The sequence below is a fragment of the Rhea pennata genome, chromosome 10, assembly GCF_028389875.1.
Source record: "Rhea pennata isolate bPtePen1 chromosome 10, bPtePen1.pri, whole genome shotgun sequence".
Classification (NCBI taxonomy): Eukaryota; Metazoa; Chordata; class Aves; order Rheiformes; family Rheidae; genus Rhea; species Rhea pennata.
Window position 1 is genome coordinate 14,131,322 of NC_084672.1, and position 21,241 is coordinate 14,152,562.

At 35.8% G+C, this 21,241-nt stretch overlaps 2 protein-coding genes across 2 annotated transcripts in view; both read right to left on the reverse strand.

Annotated features, from left to right (window-relative positions):
- Positions 1-14,738, reverse strand: part of MYO5C (myosin VC) — a 36,790-nt gene extending 22,052 nt beyond the window's left edge. Inside the window, exons 1-15 of the mRNA XM_062583328.1 lie at positions 14,712-14,738; positions 10,481-10,591; positions 9,248-9,413; positions 8,825-8,969; positions 8,245-8,401; positions 7,507-7,650; positions 6,512-6,593; positions 5,807-5,914; positions 5,180-5,286; positions 4,239-4,504; positions 3,697-3,778; positions 3,212-3,352; positions 1,899-2,024; positions 1,274-1,357; positions 218-352 (exon numbers count right to left, since the gene is read on the reverse strand). Of these exons, the coding sequence (XP_062439312.1) occupies positions 218-352; positions 1,274-1,357; positions 1,899-2,024; positions 3,212-3,352; positions 3,697-3,778; positions 4,239-4,504; positions 5,180-5,286; positions 5,807-5,914; positions 6,512-6,593; positions 7,507-7,650; positions 8,245-8,401; positions 8,825-8,969; positions 9,248-9,413; positions 10,481-10,591; positions 14,712-14,738 (1,881 nt within the window). The remainder of the gene's footprint in view (positions 1-217; positions 353-1,273; positions 1,358-1,898; positions 2,025-3,211; positions 3,353-3,696; positions 3,779-4,238; positions 4,505-5,179; positions 5,287-5,806; positions 5,915-6,511; positions 6,594-7,506; positions 7,651-8,244; positions 8,402-8,824; positions 8,970-9,247; positions 9,414-10,480; positions 10,592-14,711) is intronic.
- Positions 14,739-16,841: 2,103 nt separating this feature from the next.
- MYO5A (myosin VA) overlaps positions 16,842-21,241 on the reverse strand; it is a 97,680-nt gene continuing 93,280 nt past the window's right edge. The window contains exons 40-41 of the mRNA XM_062584031.1: positions 21,003-21,083; positions 16,842-20,145 (exon numbers count right to left, since the gene is read on the reverse strand). Of these exons, the coding sequence (XP_062440015.1) occupies positions 19,993-20,145; positions 21,003-21,083 (234 nt within the window). The 3' untranslated portion in view covers positions 16,842-19,992. The remainder of the gene's footprint in view (positions 20,146-21,002; positions 21,084-21,241) is intronic.

Below are 21,241 nucleotides of genomic sequence, written 5' to 3' on the forward strand. Positions count from 1 at the left end.
AATGAAACATTGATAGCTAAATGAAAATTCAAATCTCAGTTTTTTTAATTCTGTTAGTTATTGGCTGACACTGAGAGATTTTCTTAGGGTCTTGGTCTTAAATACAGGCAGTATTTGTACCTAATAGTTCCCTATATATAAAGTACCATAGTTTCAGACTGCCCAGTACACATTTCTAAAAGCACAAGAGCCACAGAGCAGTATATTTATACAGTACCTTACTGCCAACTGTCATCCGGAATTGTTTGTTAGGCGATCTGAGAACAGGTCTTGCAGATTTGATGTTTATAGCTGAACTAAAAGGTGAAATGGACACTGGATTGTCTTGAAAAAAGCTCGCACATAGATGAAACTGAAAGAATGGTGAAAGAATCACAGTTAAATGCTGTGCAACTGTAATAACATTTCAATAAACAAACTGTAATTACTATAACACAAAAGGCAAAAATTGTCCACCTTATACCCTTGGCTAGGTTTTGTAGAATTTGGAACTGGATCTTGAAGCCACAGAAAAACAATTGCTGTAGAAACAGTTATAGCAGTCCTAAATCTACTGTGAATCCTTTGCATTTCATTGACAAAACTTGGCAACTATAAGTGGGCCTGCACAAGCCTTTCCAGTATGGGTAGACACAGACATAAATACAGAACAGAACTGAACATAAGATAACTCAATGAATATTTACATAATATATTTAAATTAAGAATATGCTTTTCTTGGTTATCTTAAGTTAGCTTCTTAATAATCTTGTATTCTCAAGGCCATAGAGCTGAAAGGGACAGGGCTTTCAAGCACTTGGGAAGTGGAAGGCCCCTATAACACACCTAATGTTTTCCCTGACCTGGCATTCTCTTTATCTGGTGTAGTATTTTCTTAAATTCTTTTGAAAAATAAACAAAGGCAGCAGTTAATGATAAACCATCTATCAAGGTATATATATATGAAAAAAAAAAGTTTGATTTAGGCTATTGCTCAGTTTTAAGAATTCCAAAATGCTATTAATGAGTGATATTAAGAAACCAAAAAAATACTAGGTAACCAAGTAAACATACATAATATGACACAGTGTAAGACAGTGATTTTTCATCTTGTATGTGATTTTCAGGTTAAAATTACAAACTTTTATTATAGATTAATAAAAAAAGAAAGATGTAAACTAATTGACAATTAAACAAAAAAGCTTTTTTATCAGAAAAAAAACTTTGAAAATCAGATCCAAATTATTTCAAAGCAGGTATCCAGAAAATTTTTCATTGTCGATTACTCACAAACCTTGCTGATTTTCAAGATTTCGATTAAATCTTCATATACTGTATCTCTGTTTTTTTCCAGAAATCCTTCACATTTATATTCCACCTGTGCAAAGAGGTGACATCATTAACTTCTCAGCAATACATGAACAGCTGGCAAAGCAACAATTTTTACTAAGCTGTGGTGGACAACAAGTCTTTTAGTCTTAAACAAGATGGCTGAAACTCTTCTTTAACCAGTTTCATTAGGGTAAGCAGACATAAACACATATATACTGCAAGTTTAGAAGAAGGACAAGCTGCCAAAATCCACTTTAATTGTCATTTCCTTCTGATTTGATTAGGGGTTTCTTCCTCCTTTCATTATTCTCTTCTACGATTTTAAATAAAAATGCCAAGAAATGAATATCACTTTTCAAATTTAAATAACTGGTACTTCCTATTCTTAAATGGCATGTCACGGTCAATATTACTAATAAATAAATAATATGTATTGAAGACAGATGACACAGATGTTCCCAAAAAAGTGTGGTTAATATTCACTCTATATTTAATAAGTATGTTTCTTTTCTGAACAAGATACAGCAAGAAATATGGTGAAATAATACTGGATTGTGTGAAATAACACTGGACTGTGTACACTCTACCTTATCAGCAAAGTGTTGAATGATGAAAGATGTATTTGACATCCTTGGCTTTTCGAAGAGTGCATTTTTGTTGACAAAATTATTATATAGCTTTTGAAGCCAGTTTTCATCTGTTCCATGAGGTAACTGTAAAAATGAGATAAGTGAGCTCTCTTTAACAAAACTCTGCTTGACTATTCAAAATAGCAAAATTGCTTACTATCAATAAATGTTATCTGAATAATAAGCGTTCAGTGAGTTAGGAGCCCTAATAGCATCCAGGTTTTTGTCTTTTCAGAATAGCCAGTGGCTCCCTGTAAGAAATCATTTTAAGAGGATCACACTAACCCTCAAATTTGCTGAGCAGAGAAAAATCTCTGAGGAATCATAGATCATTTTGTCCTGAGAGGATGATGTCTGCATCACACCAAAATAGGAATATCATAACTATTCATCTGATCTTATGATAATCTGGTCCATGAGAACGCTAACGAGCAACTAACAAGCAAGCTGATGAGTTAGGAAATATTCCCTCATTTCCCCCCATTTCACTCGATGGTTTGGACTTGGAGACGTAAAAACTGCCAACATCATAGGAACACCTTCCAGAGACCATTTAAAGGGAGTTTGCCTTTCCCTGCCCTGTTTTCCACTGATAAAATTACTTTAAGAGGTAGGGAAAACTAGCGGAATGATGTATGTGCGGAAGGAAAAAATAACAGACTCAAGAATTACTATGGGTAGGAGAGAAGCATAGAGAAAAAACAATAGGACTGAAGAAGGAAGAGTAAAGATGTAGGTCTGGTGAATTTAACAAGAGCTTGCAGAAAAAGAAAACAAAGACTGGGGTTTTTTTGTATCAAAATCAGTGACTCATGGAACCACTGAACTGTAGAAATCTTGGTTGGAAGGGATCCCTGGAGACTATATAGTCCAAATTCCTGCTCAGAGCAAGACCACCACCACCACCAGGTCAAGCTTTCAGCTGAATCTAAATCCTGAAAATATTCAAGGATGAAGATCCCTTTGCAACTTTGCTTATCCTTTTCTAGTGCTGCCTGCACTAACCTCACAGTGAAGAAATCTAGTTGCTAAGCTAGTTTCTAGGTAAGAATCTGGTTTTAAGTTCTTATTTTCATATGAGGAAAAAAAAGTGCAAGTGTCTTGCAGTTAAAATCATGAAATAGAGGGCACACAGATAAATGTTCTTTTCATAAAGAAAACACCCATCTTTCCATTTAAAAGAAACAAGATATGGATAAACCCACTAGCCCAACTTGTATCTACATATATAGTTTCATATCAGCTCATAGGTGCAAGAATTTTTAAATTACCAAGCACTCTTCATCCAGAAGTTCTAAAATACCCATTTTAGCTTCAATAAGGTCAATGACAGGCTGATTGTCATAAAAGTCTATTAAAGTCCATGGGATATCTTCCTTCATATATTCTTCTTGCTCAAGTTTAAAGACATGCTAGATACAAGAAAATTATGAAAAGTTCACATTAACAATTTAGAAAACAAATTTAGATAACATGCATATTTGTGCTTGTATATATAAGATAGAAGCAAAAAAATTTTTTTTGTAGTAATTTCTGCCTTGTAGGAAAAAAAAACTCAGAAAATTCTATTTATTTATGCATATGTATATGTGTGTGTGTATGTATATAAATATTTTTTATCCATTACTACACAGCCTTCATTTGGTAAAATCCATTATTCAAATACAAATATCTCAATAATATTTGCTATTATCTGTTATTAATAATCTCAAAACTGGTGCAAAATAAGATAACTATAATAAACACATTAACATACCATGTTAAATTGCTGCTGCAGTTTTTCATTAGCATAATTGATGCAAAATTGTTCAAAACTGTTCACATCAAATGTTTCAAAGCTGAAATATATGTTGAATAAGAAAAGGAAGATGATACAATTGTATTGGAGAAAAAATAAATCTCATGACATTTAAATATAAATGGTAATATACTTGTAAGATTCTGAAGCTAACATAGTATTTCTAAGAAAATTAAATAACCATAACATTACCAAAGCTGTTAAGACATTTTCTCTAGAAATTAATGTTACCAGACATGACAGAGCTAAAAAAAAAATCAGTGTTAAATCTAAACATATTGTATCAAAACTCAAATTTAATCCTCACTCAAAATAAATACCAATATTTATAGATGCAGAACATTCCCTCTAATCTGCATAAAAAAGAACTTACATGACTACATCCTTTTAGTAAAGCAAACCCCTCCAAACAGATAAGCAGCACAATCAGGAACTGTCTCTTAGCAGCTCCATTGAAAAGGCACAATTTAAAGTAAAACTGTCTACAGAGACATTCTTACCCATAAATGTCCAAAACACCAATAAAAGTATGTTGTTTGCCAGTGAAATGCAAAGCTTGGTTAATTCTTTCCACAATGAAGTCAAATAAATGAGAATAGATCTTCTTTGCCAAAGCATCCCTTGCATTAACAGCCTGAGATTTTGTCATTGGTTTTATTACAGTCTCTGAGGTAGTGATAATCTTTCGGTGGCATAACCACTGAGCCATTTTGTCACAGTTTAAATCCAGAAGTTCACAGAATATATTGAGATGTTTATCTTCCAACTTCAAAGAAGATGTATAAATATTATTAGATTACCTTAATATCTTAATAAATAATTATTATATTATTGCCTTAATACCTTAATAAATAATTGTTGTCTAATCATTAAAATCCTGGCACCACTGATTTCAACCTGTGGCTTTTATTTTTAGATAGACATTGAACTCTGGTAAACTATCAAAAAGAGTTTTGCTAAAGCAAGTAACTCTGGATAAACTACCGATACAGGAAAGAAAAACTCAGATTGGATGAGATGCATTGGATGTATACAAAGAAAAAAAAGGCTACTTTAGTCTACATTTAGATGTCCTTGCTTTTTGGATTTGCGTAGTCTGCTGGGACACATTCTGAGCAGCTTTGCCAATGCTCTGTTTCATGCATCCTGGAAATAGTCCCAAATGGCTTTTCCAACAGTTGTGGATCAGCTAGATATCAGGTTCTCTCAGCAACATTTTGCCTTTTGTTCAGACTTTCCAAACTTGGGTAAGAAACAGAGTTAACATAAAAGCCATCACTGTGATTCTACATAGATGAAGACAGAGAGATCTCCCAATTAAGTTTAGCAAACGAGATTTAATGCTGCTCTGCACCCCAAAAATGAGAAAAAGTATTTCTAAAGGACTTCTAGCACAGAATATAAAGGAAGTGTAATATATCTGAACAAGTTATTTCCTTACACTGACAGATGATCTTTCATCTCCAATAGCCATTATTTGCACATTGCCTAAGTGTAGGATTGCTGCCAGTGTTTTAAAAACATCCATCTGAAAATCTTCCTTCAGACCTAAAAAAAAATCCTTAATCATTTTAAACACCAAGAACATCACAGTTAATTAAAATAGCATAACGTTGAATTACTTGCTTTGTTATATAACCAAAGATTACATAGCATCCTTACAGACTGCTGTGCAAAGCCCTGGTTCTGCCTACTTTCTGCCTGATTTGATGAGAGATTAGGTATAAATTCCTGTGCCTCCTTCATTCCCAGCAAAAGCCCACTTTGACTTTTACATCAGCTATATGGGGCAAAGTAGCTTCTAATGCTACTTCCTTCACAGTATGTTAGCTTAAGAGCCTGTCAGGCTCTAGCCCTTAGTGATTCTGTCATTAACAATGAACATCAATTGTTAACAGCCATTTGTTCTTGCAAAGTCCTTTTAAAATGGACCAAGAGTGAAATGGATAAGCTATGAAGGAAATTAATTTGGTAATTACTTCTAATATTTTGGACATCTGAAACAAACCACCTTTTCCTATTTCAGGGAAAAAAAAAATCTTTTGAGTAAGTATTGCCAAGCATTTACCCAGTAAAGCAAATGTCTTCCGAGTCTCCACCATATTTGCTCTGTCATCAACTCCTTCAATGACTGTGCTGCCACCCATTTTTGTATAGTTAAATTCTTCTGCACTTCCTATCGATAAGAAGCAAAACTTGTAACACTGGAAAATTAGGGACTGGGGATAGCCACTTGTTAAGACTCTTGTAACACTAGAAAAATACAGATCCTGTCAGATGACATCTCTTTAGCAGTGAGATGATGGAGGTCTTTTTTCTGGTAAAGAGAAATCCACACACTTAATCAGTAAAGCTGACGCTAATTGACACTCCTAATTCCTAGCAATCTTAATAGTTGATCTAACAAACAAATAGGAATAGAGACTGAATAACCATACACCTAGGGCCTGGTTCTCCCAAGTGGCACTGAAGCTTTTCTGTAGATAAATGAAACAAGTCCCCAAACTGTCATTACAGCATCTGTCACCGAAGAAAGTATTAGACTAAGATTTTCAAAGACACTTAGGTACTTGATCACGCACTATTCAAGTTACTAGACTAGCTCTTAATCTCACTTGTATTGAAATCAGCAGCAAAGTGACTTAAAAACAAATCTCATTTTAAGTCAGTGAGATTCATGTTATGAGACACTTAACACTTTAGCTTGTCAAGATCCCATCTTCAAAATATTACATTACAAAGATGAAGAGCAGATTATTTTCTTGAGACCTACCCAATTTAAGATGCTTAAATTCAGATTGTACAGCAGATGCACACAACTGATAAAATATATGGTAATTTCTTTCATTCTCTGACTGCAAATGAAAGAAAACAATACTATTACAGAAAGAAAAATAAATATAGAAAAACATTTGATATTCAATATGGCTGCAAAGAAATAAGGATTACTGACAGTTAAATTCCTCTGCAGTCGATCTATAAGCGTTGCCCAATACTAAAATGGTACATTTTAGACATCAGCAAGAGCTTTGAAGATAATAAATCCAAGTATACTTTCTGTCCATTATCAATATGCCGAGTTCTTTCCTCAAGACTGTTCCTCTAATAATTGCTTCAGTCTGAACAACCACCTGCTAATAAGAACTCACAAATACTCTAATTAGCAACTCGCTTGGAGTGCCAGTTGAAACATTATCCCATAAAAACACATAAAACTCCCTAACTGTTTCTAAATCATCTTTCATGCAGCAGATACATACAATTATTTTCCATAGTACTTAAAAATTATAATACTACTTGAAAGCAAAATTTTTGTAAAAATAGTTTTATAAAATCAAATGCTTTCTTTAGTACACTATTATGATTATACTATGACACTGTAATTGGTCACATAAGTCCTGACTTCATGAACTGTTCAGACAGTATTTTACTGAGACTCCTTCTGCCCTACATATGCTGTTCCTTTCCAGAGACAATTGGCATGTATAGTGATACAGACTGAGACTGGAAGTCACAGATATTCAAGTATCTCCTGCACTTATCTCAGGGAATTGTCTCTAAGACACCTCCACTTAAGGTAAGGAAGAACATGGAATAAATTAGTCTCTTATTCTAAACAAGATTAGCTCCTATTAAAAAAGGAATCAGATCTTTCTTAGATATACTATGCAAAATGTCACAAAACATTTTTCATATTAAACAGCAAAGATAAACGATAGCATATTAATGCTTACATTTACGACTTTTTAAAAACTTTATTTTACCCACCTGAAAGACAACTCTGGATTTCTCAAGCAAGTATGTTCTCATGTTGGCTCCAATGATTTGGTAACTCTGATCAAAACTGATTTCAGTGTATTTTCCAAATCGACTGCTGTTATCATTCCTCGTAGTTTTTGCATTGCCAACAGCCTATGAAAATGATAAATTCTTAGGGTTTATTAGCATCTTTCAGACGAATAACTTTCTCAAAACATCACTCACATAAAAGTTAGTAAAATCTCATTTGCTCACAGGTCAATCTCAGTGTTCAACTGTGTAATTTAAATTTTGAGGCCCAAATGTGGAAAAAAGTCTCAAATCAAAAAATGTAATACTACAAAAACTGAGAATTAGAGAAAGTAATTTTTCTCACCCCTACAAAGAAGTCTTAATCATTTTCTATCCCCATGAATAAAAAAAACCACAAACAAACAAACAAAAAAACTATTCAATATTTTTCTGCCATCATCCAATTTACAGGATTTTATCAGATAAAATCATTGCAAACTACTGCCTCCAAAGGGCAATTGTTAAATTAGGGAGAACCTGGGTGTTTCAAACTGCCTATTGAAACTGCCTAACTGCCTCTTTCCTTTGATGACATTCAGAGGCTAAATTTCTAATTTAGATATCTAAGTCAAACAGAAAAAACAACACCTAAAGAGTTCAAATAAAGACGCTCGGCAGTGTTCAGAATTCTTCCTTTGATGAGTACAGACTCGACAGATACTTTCTAAAACTTACCTCGGTTATTGGATTGGATGCCAGTACTTTTTCCTCCACATGTGCATTGCTGCTTGATTTACTCACAGTGGCAAAATATCTCATAGTGTATCTTGCAGATACTGTCTTTCCAGCTCCCGACTCTCCACTGACTATAACAGACTGATTCTTGTTATTTCTAAAACAAAATAATCAGACTATCTTATCAGGTTATCAGACTGAATTATCAGACTATCTTACATATGTAAGAATTATCTATATGAAACAAACATATGAAAACACATTTGTGGTCAACTGTCCTTACTGCTAACTTCCATCCGTTCTTTTATTTTATTCCTTTGTGCTTATATCATCTAAGCTAATGTCATTACTACTCACTCAGCTAGGACAGGTTTGTCTTTCGCCTGTTCAAAAACAAAAATGATAATGAGTTCTAGAAATTCCTCAGCTGACTAAGCAGTTACTCCTTCTCTAGCTAAGCTACCCATTTAAAAGTACTACAGTAGCCTATGTCACATACACAGTCAAATTAAATTACATTTAACACTGACTGCCACTAGACTTCAAGTGTTATTTATCAACATTAAACAACATACTGAACCTTGCCATTTGCTTGTAAGCTTCTTCAGCAACAGCAAATATATGTGGATCCATGTCTCCCATGTTCTGACCACTATATGCATGGATAATAGCATCTCCATATATTGGCAACTGTTTATAGGGGTTCATTGCAACCAAAATTATTCCTACAACAAAGTGTACACAACAAAAATAAAATATAGGTTAGGTCAATGAAAACAGTCAAGAACAGTGAAACAGATATGAAATAGCAGTATTTTCTACACTAGGTAAAATACAAGATCCAAGATCCTGATCAGCAGACAAGTCAGCATTCATACAAAAATCTGAATGATTTCAAATACACTAGAGGAAAACATTCTTCAGATCACACTGTAAATTAACCCCTAAATATTTTTTTTATTATTTTTAAAATATTATAAACCTTGCATTTGACTTTGCTTACCACTATAGGTGTAGATAAGTTTTGACTCCACAAAACGAACTTTAAGATTGTGTAGAACAGCTGGTTCATGGAGATAACTAAGTGCAGTGAGATCATTTTCACCAACAAGTATGTCAGGATTTCGTAGGGGTGGCAAAGCGACTGGATCAACAGGGTAATCCAATTCCTGTCAACAAAAATGACTTGCAGTATCTGCATAAACACAAATTGATCTTTTATTTATATTTACAAAAAGTTACAGGGATGATGGAGCACTCTCTGATGTCGTATTTCATAAATTCCATACAACTTACTGAACTTGCAGCATTCAAGACAGTACTCTTCATTGTTCATTAAAAATGAAGCCTCATTCTCTTTATTTACAATATTTTGTATTAAAAACCATAAAAATAAGGAAGTTCAAAAAGACCCCAACACACACATATTTCACATAAACATATACAGATGAAAATGTTAGATAGGCTGCAACTGAATAGAAATAAGCGTGTATCACAATTCTATTTGCAACCCTTCAGCTGTCTTTACACAAAATTTAAAACTTGCTTCTGTTTCTCCCAACAATTCTATCTAAATCATAGATCTAATACTTCTCTTTACAGAATAGGGGTGCAGAAATGTAGAAATACTGTGTTCAAAATATTAAATCAGTAAAGAACTCAGATACCAAAATTATCAGATACAATACAGTACAACGTACAGTAAGTTTCACTCCCCTCTAAGTACTTCAAAACACCTTGAGATATATAAACCAAGAAAACGTGCAATAATTTACTCTCAAGCTGAGGAGCTGCATTTTAAAATAAAATCAGTATCATAAAATTTAAGTGGATAGTAGTGTGCTTCTATAGTTCATCTATCATAGGTCTATATAAAGTAGTTAAAAAAAAAAAAAAAAGGCTAGGTCTGTGAGAGGTAATTATACCTGCCTTGTACTTCTGATTTACTTCAGCTTAAAATCAGTTTCCTTGCTTGTTTCAAAAATGCAGTGAACTTTCTTCTTTAATCCATGTGGTATACACTAATCTGATATGCATAGTAGAATTGCACTCTTTATATTTTTAGACAACAGCTACTTATTGTAAAAATTTTAATATGAAAAAGTTGTTCTGGTCACTGTAGAGTAACATAAAGGACCATATGGACTAGTAACTTAGGTTCAGTAATGATGATTTTGATGTTTCTGCAAAAACATGTATCAACAAACCCCACAGTAACTATGGCTTTTCTCCTTACAATTCCATCTTCTAATTGCACATGAAGCAAATGGTCTCCAGCTTTGTAGTCTTTTGTGATTTCTGCAGATTGCCAAACTTCTTCACTATCAGGGATCCAAACCCTATTGTACTACAACAAAAGAACAAGACAACAGTTAGCTTTGTTATTATCATATTACCAGATTAGTGTAAAAACTTTAAGTGTAACCTAAACACTTACATACAGAACTGAATGCCAGGACTCTTTTTCCTTTTATGTCTTTTGTGCCCAGCCTTTCAGTGGGCTAAATTTTTGTGCTTTAATTATTCTTTGTAAAAGAAAAAAAAAAGGGGGAGCAGACTTACTAATCTCAGATATACTTATTCCACTCCTGCTTAGTATAAAGTCTGCAGAACAACAGAGAGTGCGAGAAGCTGAACAAGGGCCAGATTATTGCCAGATTGTTCAAGCCCTCTAACTCCATGTTACTGAAGAAAGAAAATAAAATACATTATGGCAAAGCCTCTGATTCCAGGAAAAATCAAATGAGCAAACAAGTACCAGAGAAGATGTCTCATTTAGAAGACCGCTTCCTTGAACTCAAATGTAGGTTACTGAACTTAAAAAACATTTTGCCATAAGCATAGAAGAAAGCCTCTACACAGTTACTTTTCTTCTCAGAGGACTGACAAACAACCTGCAAATAACATCTTCCCCTGTTCTACAGCAAACTTCAAAGATTACTGGCAGATTTCTTTATTTACAAGAGACCAGCTGGCTCAGCTGGAATCATTCCCAGTAAGGTACGTCAGCTGTCTCATGAAGAATGCATTGTACTTAAAAACACTTACTTACTTACTTACTTAAAGGAAGAAGATGAACTTTAATTTTCTTTTAGGTATTCAAAGAATTCAAATAACAAAACAACTTCTAGTTTTCTGAGGTATAACAGTTTAAATTCTGCAAGAATATATGATGCTCAGTGCCGATACATGACAAACCACTGCAATACATGCCTATCTTTCCCCATGTTGTTGTCATAAGGGCATGAACTAAATAGCTAAGGTATTACTGAATAAATATCCATTTAAAAGCACTCAACTTTAACAGCAATACAAAAGAATAGTATCTGAAGTAGCTGGCAATACAAGGAAGTGTATCCTTGTGGTTTACATATTACTGCAGAAAACGATTTTCAAAGACTGGGCTATCTGAGTTACCAGCAAATTTGCTTTGTTCTGTACAGACCATCTAGTTACCCTATGCTGAAGTTAAAATGCTGAAATATTAGCAATGTCTTTAAATCCTCTGCCCTCGAATTTACAGAAAACAACATTCCTCAGAAGGACATAACACAGTTGGCAACCTTAGGAAGAACCAGAGATAGGTTTCCCTTCACTAATGTGGAGCACAACTTCCTCTTCCTGCCAGGGTTTCACAGAGCAGTGCCATCCCTGAAAGCCTCCCTAACGCATTAACAAATACCGTTTCTTAAAAATACTGAAAGCATACCCAGGATTGCAGTTTGAGACCATCTGTTGCCATGCCACCACCTTCCTTAAGCCTTGATGCAAAATGTTTTTACACTATGTTGCACATATCTCAGAATGCATTTGGGTGTAAGGAGAAGACGAGAGGAAGATGAGAAGTATCAGAAAAAAATGCATGAAAATCCAAATAAAGAAAATTCCAATACAGAGTTTATTATGGGCCACCTCTCCTAATTTGTCATAAAGTAACACTAGAGAGCACAGAACCATTAGATCACTGAATCTAGCACCTGCTGTCACTACCGATCACATCATATAATCTTGTTCCAGCATCTTTCTGTTCTGATAGCGAGAAATCTTCTATTAATTCTCCTATCCTAGCTGTATCTATGGTCCGTTTGTACCAACCTTGTCCTGTATTTAAATAATACTGTAACAACTGCTGCAATTGTGTGCTTGGAAAATTAACATTAGTCAAGGATTTCAGGAAGTGTTAACATACCCATATACACATAAGATGTTTTTATTTCCACGTTGCAACTGTTATGTTGGCAGAGGTCACTTTTTTCTTCTCTAACTTGGAGAAAGCCCTGGCAGCTCCAGCAGATCCTCAGCACATGAAGGTTTCCAACCTGAGGACCTTACCGACCTCTGCAGAATACAGTGCCAATGGCAAATGCGTACAGGCAAACTCTGTAGGCTACCTCAACAGTAGCTTTCCAAACTCTGACCTCTGAGCATCACCACAAAGCAATACAGGATAAGGCAACCTTTTGCAGGAACCTGCTGCAAGTTAGGTCGGGCTGCTCAGTCTTTCTTCAGCTGAATTTTGAGTACCTCTAAGGATTCAGTTTCCTACACCTTTCTGGGCAATCATAAACCAGCCTGGCATGTATGCCAGGTGATGAACACCAATCAAAGCCTCAGCCACTTTCGTGATGCCTCTTAGCTGATGTCTTCAGCATAACAGAACTTTTTCATACTTTTTTTCGTACTTTTTCACATAACTCCAAACCATAATGATGACAGAGTTTTCATCTATCTAACCAAAGTCAAAAAGGAACTTCACAAACATCCATTTAACAGGCAAATGAAAGACAGGGCTAAATGAAACAAAGTCAGTTTTAACTTGCCTTTTTCTGTGTGTATCTAAGTACAAATAGACATTTATTTGTATCATCTCATGTAATCTTGTTTTCCTAGCCCTTTAAAATATTTATGTATCTATTTAGAGGCTTTAAATGGAATTTTTTATTCATTATTACTATAAGTAAGTTAAGAATATCACAACCAAATAGCCTCAGGAGAACTTACCATGTTCCCATGTAAGAAACTGAAGTATATAGATAAAAAAGAGAGAAAAAAGAAACAGCCTGTGACCAGAGTAATTATTCATCAAAAAAGTCCTTGCGGTTCCAGGAGCCTCTGGCTCTGGCACTGGCAAGTGTGCCCAGCCTACCAAAGTTCAGTTTCTCCAAACCCTGCCTTACAAGTAAACAGAAGGAAATTCGCTCACTTTCGTATCAAGTTACACCCACACTCTTTCCTCCCCTTCACCTGTGTAACACTAGCCCTGTTTAAAGAAAAAAAAAAGGCGTTTGTTCTTTCAGCTGCCCACAGGGAATGTGGCAGTTCTGAAACAAATGAATACGTATCACTGCAACAAAAGGCTGAACAGGAGTTTATTTTGATAGCTGATTTTGTGATAAAAGAGATACAAGGTTATAAATTAGTAATATATGTTCATGTTGTTTATTTTTTGTTACTTTAAGAAAACAAATTACATGTCACAACACTATGGTGACTACAGGCAAAATGGATAAAAAATTGAGCAAATGAGCACTGGCTGCATTTAGAAGTAAGGATTTTTTTTTATTTGTTTGTTTCTAAAATTGCCAATCATAGTCAATACTGACTTGAAAAGAGAGAATGCTCTGCAATGCAGTGGCCAGGAAACTCGTTAAAACTGCCTCATTGCTAGCTTATCAGAAACCTCTGTCTAAAAAAGTCTAAGAGTCTCAAAAATGATGCTGTCCTGGAGTTTTATAGTCTCTCCAGATTTGCTTTGGCTCACCTGGTATCCACAACAGCAATCTTTAAAATAAATCTGACATTTACACAGCCTTAGAAACAGTGTCAGCACAAGAAATCTGTGCAGCAGGAGACGACCTCACAAACTCACTGACCAGCCCCTCGCACTGAAGATGCCCTTTCTACAACAAGTAATAACAAGTCAGAATTTTTCCTCTGTCTCGTGCTAAAGCACGAAGCGATGGATAGTGTATAGAAGCTGTTTACGAACTTTTCGATACAGAATCAAAACGTGAACAGCCTTCCTGGTATGCTCATACATACAGGGAATATGTTCCCTCCCTCAGGTCCCCAGTCAGCATCTGTTATCGTTAACAGAAGTGAGAGACATTTTAAGAACGCAAACTTCTAAATTTCGTTCTAAATTTTAGTAACAGACTGAGGCCGAAATCGAAAAGAAGGAGCTTACAGAAGCACCTCTGAGCTTCACATTACTTGACTCAGCCCCTCGCCCGGCCCGGCAGTGCCTTCCCCTCCTTCCCTCACCTCCCCTTCCCTCTCCCCCTTCCCCTCACGGGGCGGCCGTTGGCCCCCCCGCGCGGCGGCCATTGGTCCCCTCACGGGGCGGCCGTTGGCCCCTCACGCGGCGGCCGTTGGTCCCCTCGCCCGGCGGCCGTTGGCCCCCTCACGGGGCGGCCGTTGGCCTCCCAGCCCTGGTGACCCCGAGGGCCGCCCGCCGCCCGACTCACCTGAGTGTACAGCTCGGCCAGCGCCATGGGGGCAGAGCTCGCCGCCGCCCGCGGGGAGAGACGTGGTGGCGCTGGTTCCGCAGCGGGCAGGTGGCCGGGGCGGGGCGTCCCGAGGCGGCCGCCGCCCCGGCCCCGCAGCGCCGTCCCGGATGCCGGGCGTGGGTGCCCGCCGGGGCAAGCCGTTGCCCGCGCGCGGGACGGCGGCTCCCCGCCGCAGGCAGGGCGCGGGGGCGGCTCGGGAGCCCTGCCTCCGTGACCCGCTCCCTCCACCCCAGCATGCGGAGGGGTGCAGCGTGTCCTAGGGCAGGCGGTGATTTCAGGAGCTGTGCAACAAGCTTTAAAAGTCTAGAACTGCAGAGGGCTGTCTCGACTGTCTGTCCACCTTCCACAGCGCAGAGGAGTTCAGGCACCCTTTTCTGCTCTGAGCCGTGACGCTTTCCCTAGTGCAGAAAGTCCAGGGCCTAGCCCCTGACAGCTATTTCGACCTATTGCTGAACAAGTTAAAAACATTCGAAACATGCAGGGCTTTTCATGCTGATGTAGTATCCTCAATGACTGTATGGAGATAGATGCCTTCAAATGCTCCTGGGTACAGTTGGCATCTTGGATACAACTTTGCTAATAAAAAAACCAAAACAAAACAAAACAAAGACTTGGCTAGTTGCCAGAAGAATGAGGAGCGCCTTTTCTGAGCAAATAAAAACCAACAAAAATATTGATCACCTGGCTGTAAAACACTGAAGGAATTTCTCTAACAAACTTAGAATTAAATAAAAAAACTCAGAACGCACATGCTAAGCTTAGGGCACTAGTAGGCTTTATACTTAAAGCAGATCTGAATTCCAATGGGCTGCTACTCCTCCCTTCCAGCGTGATAATGTAGAGCTTTCATAATACAGCGCACTTGGTGAAACAGTTGCAGAAATTTTAGTACATACACAGAAATTCTAGTACTTATACAGAAATTTTAGTGATTTACAAGTTTTAGCTCTTATTTTAATAGCATTTAGTGCTTTGGTATTAATCTTTGGCTTAATCTTTGGTAACAAATGATTCCAACAGAACTGGGTTATGTCAAGCAAAATACTTTCAAATATGCTCAGAAATTCAAGTCACGCTCTCAGTATCAGGGTACGTATATATACAACCCTCCGCTTTTAAACAACTCCCTTTACAGTCAACAGTAAAACCATGAGATCATCTGGGGAATCTGCTAGTGCACAGTGTATGAATTCTGGTTTATGTTAAGAAATTACGAAGTCCCTGTATTTTCATACATTTCTGTGAGCATTAGGTTCACCATTTGCAAACAGATTGTAGATAGGGGCCAACATCTGAACACAGTTCCATTAGTCGTCTTAGGAACCATACCCAGATCAGTTCTTAATGAATATGCTGAAGTGGCCAAAGCAGAACAAAGCAGTAGAACCAATAAAGCAGGATCTTCAAAAGCTGCTAGAGCTGTGCGAGAAATGAAGGAGAGGAAAAAGACTGTAAGCATTTTACAGAAAATAATGGGGAGGGAGGAGGAACAGTTTTATTTCGTTGGAGGGACTAATGAAGGACTAACAAGCTAATCAAGAAATGACAACAGTAAATTTGTAACTGAGAAGACAAGACAGCCAGGACCAGGACACCAAATACCCCAAAGGTGTCTGACTTAACCACAGCACATAATATATAGAATAATATAAATAATTTCCCAGAACAAACTGTTGAGGAAAAATGAATACAGAGCTTACTACTTCGTCTAAATGCGGGTATTTTAGGACAGGTTACATTTACTACATACCACACACAGAAATTCAGAGAATTCAGCTGGCAAGTTGTGTGTACCAGAACTGTAGGGAGTGTGAAGAGAGGAGGAGATCAGCACTGCTCCAAGACAAGGCAGCTACAGCATGTCTGTAACGGCTAACAGACAGAAAGCTGCCCCAGGAGGAGGTTTGGGACAAAAGACAAGGCAGTTTTGTAATCTATTTAGTCCAAAGAAAGTCTGTGAAAAATTGGGAAAAGGAGGAGAGATGCAGCAGGCATCCAGTTGGACAGGCTCAGTCAGAAGTGTGACAGTCCCATATCTGTGTATTCACCCCAAGCCCCCCAAACAAACAAACAACCCCAAAACAAAGCAAGTCTTACAGTTGTATTTTTATTTGGACATTTTCCAGTGATAGCTATTAGGCTACAGTTTTTTTGATGCATACATTTACTAAGTACAACATCAGACACTACAACAGATCAGAGCTCAGGTCATTCTGATAATGTTTTGGTTTTCATCTACGTACTTCAGTGGTATCTAGTGAAAACCTATGATTAAATGCTTTTATTTACCAGATGAATTATCAGCATCTTAAAAAAAAAAAAAAAGAAAAGTTTACTCAAAGTTTTTGAATGGTATTTGAAATGTGTTCAATCATAAATTATCTTCAAATTGCAAATGCTGGTGTTTCATAACAAATGACAAATGTTACTGGATATAAATCCACTGTTCAACATTGATGTTGATCCTATTTTTCTCCTGTGATAGGTAGGCAAGATTGATCACATTTAATGGACTTAAGCACTTTCATGTTTCATCCCAGATCAAAGTCTGAGAAACAATCTGTTAAAATTTGTGTAGAAGATGGTGCTCTAAACGTCAGAATAAAATGATCACTGGAATAAATAGACATGAAACTGAATGAGGTAATTTCTGTGCAAAATCTCTAGAATAACTGTGTAATTCTAAGGGGACATTGGCAAGTGTTTTCCAGCATCCAATAGAATCTATTACAGCAATAGATAATAAATTAAAATATAAAAGATATATCCACATTAAAAGAGCATAACCATGATTCAAAGGAAAAAAAATTGTTAACATAATTTTGCATTATATTCCATGGTTAAAGAGCTATTAGTCCTAAGATGAAAGATAACTTTATATTATACACTGACACTAAAATTTTACTTCTGAAAAGTGCATGTGAAATACTGCCATGTAAAATATTAGATGAATTACCAATTACACATTTATTTCAACTTAAAAATATTTTCCTTTAAAACATGTCAATCAGCATATACTTTTAATGTGATATAAAAGTAATACCAGTCAAACCACTGAGTTTAAGGATAATACCTATAAATTACTAACACTACTTTTTTTTAAGGAAACGAGATACAATAAGGCTTTTTACAGGTAAACAAATTTTAAAAATAAACAAAAATACATTTAGGCATATGTGTCAATACACTAATGTTTAAGTATTGGATACTTTTACTGATCTACAGTATGAACATACTGTAATGTCATTTTTTTTTAATAGGAGAAAAATTTTGTAGGTCGGTATGTTCTCTCATCTACCTTGTTACTGGATGTGAAGATTTTCCTATTACATTCCTGCAAATAGAGTACCCTAAAAGTCAAAAGCTACTATACTCCACCATTATTATATTTTACCTTATTTGGAGCCACTTACAGTAGCTGTAATTTCAGAAATAATGTAACATCTGAAGAAAAAAATTGATACGCTATGCACAGGTAAATAATCTAAATCATTTAGCAAGGCTCATTCGAAATATTTATGCAATGCAATGTAGGTTCTTGAAAGCATCCGTGTGATCCATCAAACACAGTATGGGGCATACACATTGAAAATGAAATGACATGAGTATTTCAAAATGTTACTGACAAAGTTTAAGCTGTCTTTATTAAGGATTTTATCAGCAACCATATGAACAGCATGTCTATCTCTCAAGTAAAACAACTGAAATGTTTCAGTCTGTTTAACAACAAAAATTATTCTGCGTTTTTACAGGCAAACTGATAAGTAACTCTAGATTACTTCTCTGTATTTTTAAAGAAATTAATGTTAAATTGCTAATTTTAGAATACATTAAAAATATTGCATACTGCAACCTCATGAGTAGTATGCGAGACTTTTACAGGTATATTTGAGCCATACACCACAAACTGTATGTTTTAAATTGGAATCTTAAGCCTCTGCCTTTATTGTTGCAAATTGTAAAATACGAATTCTATATAACAGATCTAAGGCATGTAAGAGGGAAAAATCTTTATGGTAAGATGTGCAATAGCCAAAGTAACTCCGCTTCTAATATGCACTCTGTAATGATATACATTATATCAGCATGAATCATATTCAAAACTTACTGAATATTTTTCTTAGCCAACTTTTCAAAGAATATCAGACTTGGGCTACTGCAGAAATTTTGTATCAAAAGTTTTTCCTCTTAAATACCAGTATGAAAGAATATATTTTATAAAGCAACAACAAAACAAAACAGATGATGATACTAAAAATACAGACTGTCATCTCTGGGGTCTACAAACAAAGAAAAACATTGGACAAACTACAAAATTTAAATAAATACTAACATCATGATTGACTTTTGATCATTTGCTTCAGCATACTGTATTTCTAGATAACTATTTAAAAAAACCTAAACATGTAACTTCCAGTGTGCTAGTTGTGCTTAGTTACCATTTTCCTTTGCAGGTGATATTTGATAACATTTGCAAAAATCCAGTTAAAGTAACAGACTGCACTGGACTGTAAACAAGGTTGACAACAAAAAGTGATATATCTCATTTTTAGTGCCTAAAATGATACTGTCATATATTAAAAAGAACACAATATGCAGCAGCGATTTAATATGCTTGGTAAACCACACTACTAACAAATAACCACCTATGTTATATACCATGTAGTAAGCTATAAGACTTATCACTAATTTATGTCAAACTGACATAAATAAGGAAGTGGTTTAAGAAACTATTGTATATATTGCCAGTTTTCGTTTCTCCATTCCAGTTTTTACAAATTAAATGTAACAGGCTCCCAAGTGACTGCATCTGCTACTACAAAATGCCTTACTTTTTAAGTTTTCCATGTTCAGGATTGTGATGTCCCCTTATTGGTCCCTGCCTACAAGAAGATTACACATGGAGTTTAATTTACACTATTTAAATATGTTACTAAAGATCTAAAAATGTCTCTAGACAGCTGAAGACACAATTTTTGCCCAATCTCTATTTCCACACTCCAGAAATGTATGAGTTAGTAATGCCTTCATAAATGTAACGACTTAACACAAATGCACATCTTTCTATTAGCCTTCTATCTGTGCCACTCTTACGTAGTTTTCCAGCTGATTTTACTACAGATCTGCGCATAAATATATATACACTGTTTGTTCAGAAAGTGTGTTTTCAGTGGCTCACTAGATTTTAATGGATAAAGACGCTGAGCAACCATGTATCACTGACAGTGCATCCTTGGGATCAGACACGTGATATGAAGCCCAGGCCCAAGCTAGCTGGAATCTGAATGGTTTCTAATGCCAAAGAGGATGGATTAAATGGAAAAGTAACAGGAAAGATGTGTTTAGCATCCATGAGCAACTGAGGAGAGTCCTTCCTGTCTCTCAAACGCATCTGGAAAGGTAAGAAAGTGATTACGTTAGCATTTAACTCCCTTATAGATAAAAATAATTATCTTGCATAATAATCATCACACAAATTTTATGGCAGCTTGACTTGGAATATTTATAACAATTGTGCCATTAAACCGTGGTTACTTTGTGTAGTTTCAACTCTGCTCATCCTCCCCTTATAATGCAACCTGAAGATATTTAGAGTCTCTGTAAAAGGTAGAATTTGCTCAATATCTGGTTACTGCATTTTTTCAGTAAATCAAATTAAAATTTTATTTCAGTTTTACCTTCCCAGTCTCCCTTACCTTGTCAGCAGTGTAATTAAACTTCTGACAGATCAGAAAGACCATCTTTGTTTCTTTCTTTTGTTCTACTGGCTGCTTTTCTTTTGAATTTTCAAAATTTTTCATTTTCATCAGTATATTTAGAATTACAAGGGCTAAGTGAAGAATTTCCGAAATGTACACAGGCCTCAGGTTTCAAAACACTCTCATGCAGACACAGGTCTGACAAAAGTGAATTTCCATATACAAATGGTAACACTCAAAAAGTAGGCATACCAGAATTTACATACACAAAGATTTTCTGTATAAGCACAAAAATTCATTTTCTCATTTTCTGAAAAATCTTGCACATACAGAGGTAAACTAACATTTTTATGTAAGTGTGGAGGCAGTAAACTGCAAATACTTAAACTTTTAAGTCTGACATCTTTTCAACACAGGAGAAACAAGTATGGCTAAAAAGTCTAGTTTACTTGAGATTTCTGACTACGTTTGAGGACATGATGTGTTTTGGCTCATCAGTGGGTTTCTTAGAACTAGCAAAATGTTTTTTGATGAAAAGATATAGCCATACCTGTATTGTACGTATAAATGATACCAAGACTCTTTCTTCAAACTCATTAACTGGAGTATACAAATTCAGAACTTTTACAATCTGTGAAGAAGAAAAAACATTATTAGTTTCATTTTATTGATGAATCCACAGGCACATCCATGGTTCCTAATATTTTTTTTTATTAGCTATTTTAAAAAGAAAATTCTTCACAAGTATTAATTCTTTTTTCCTTTATTGATTCATTATCTATTCAAAGC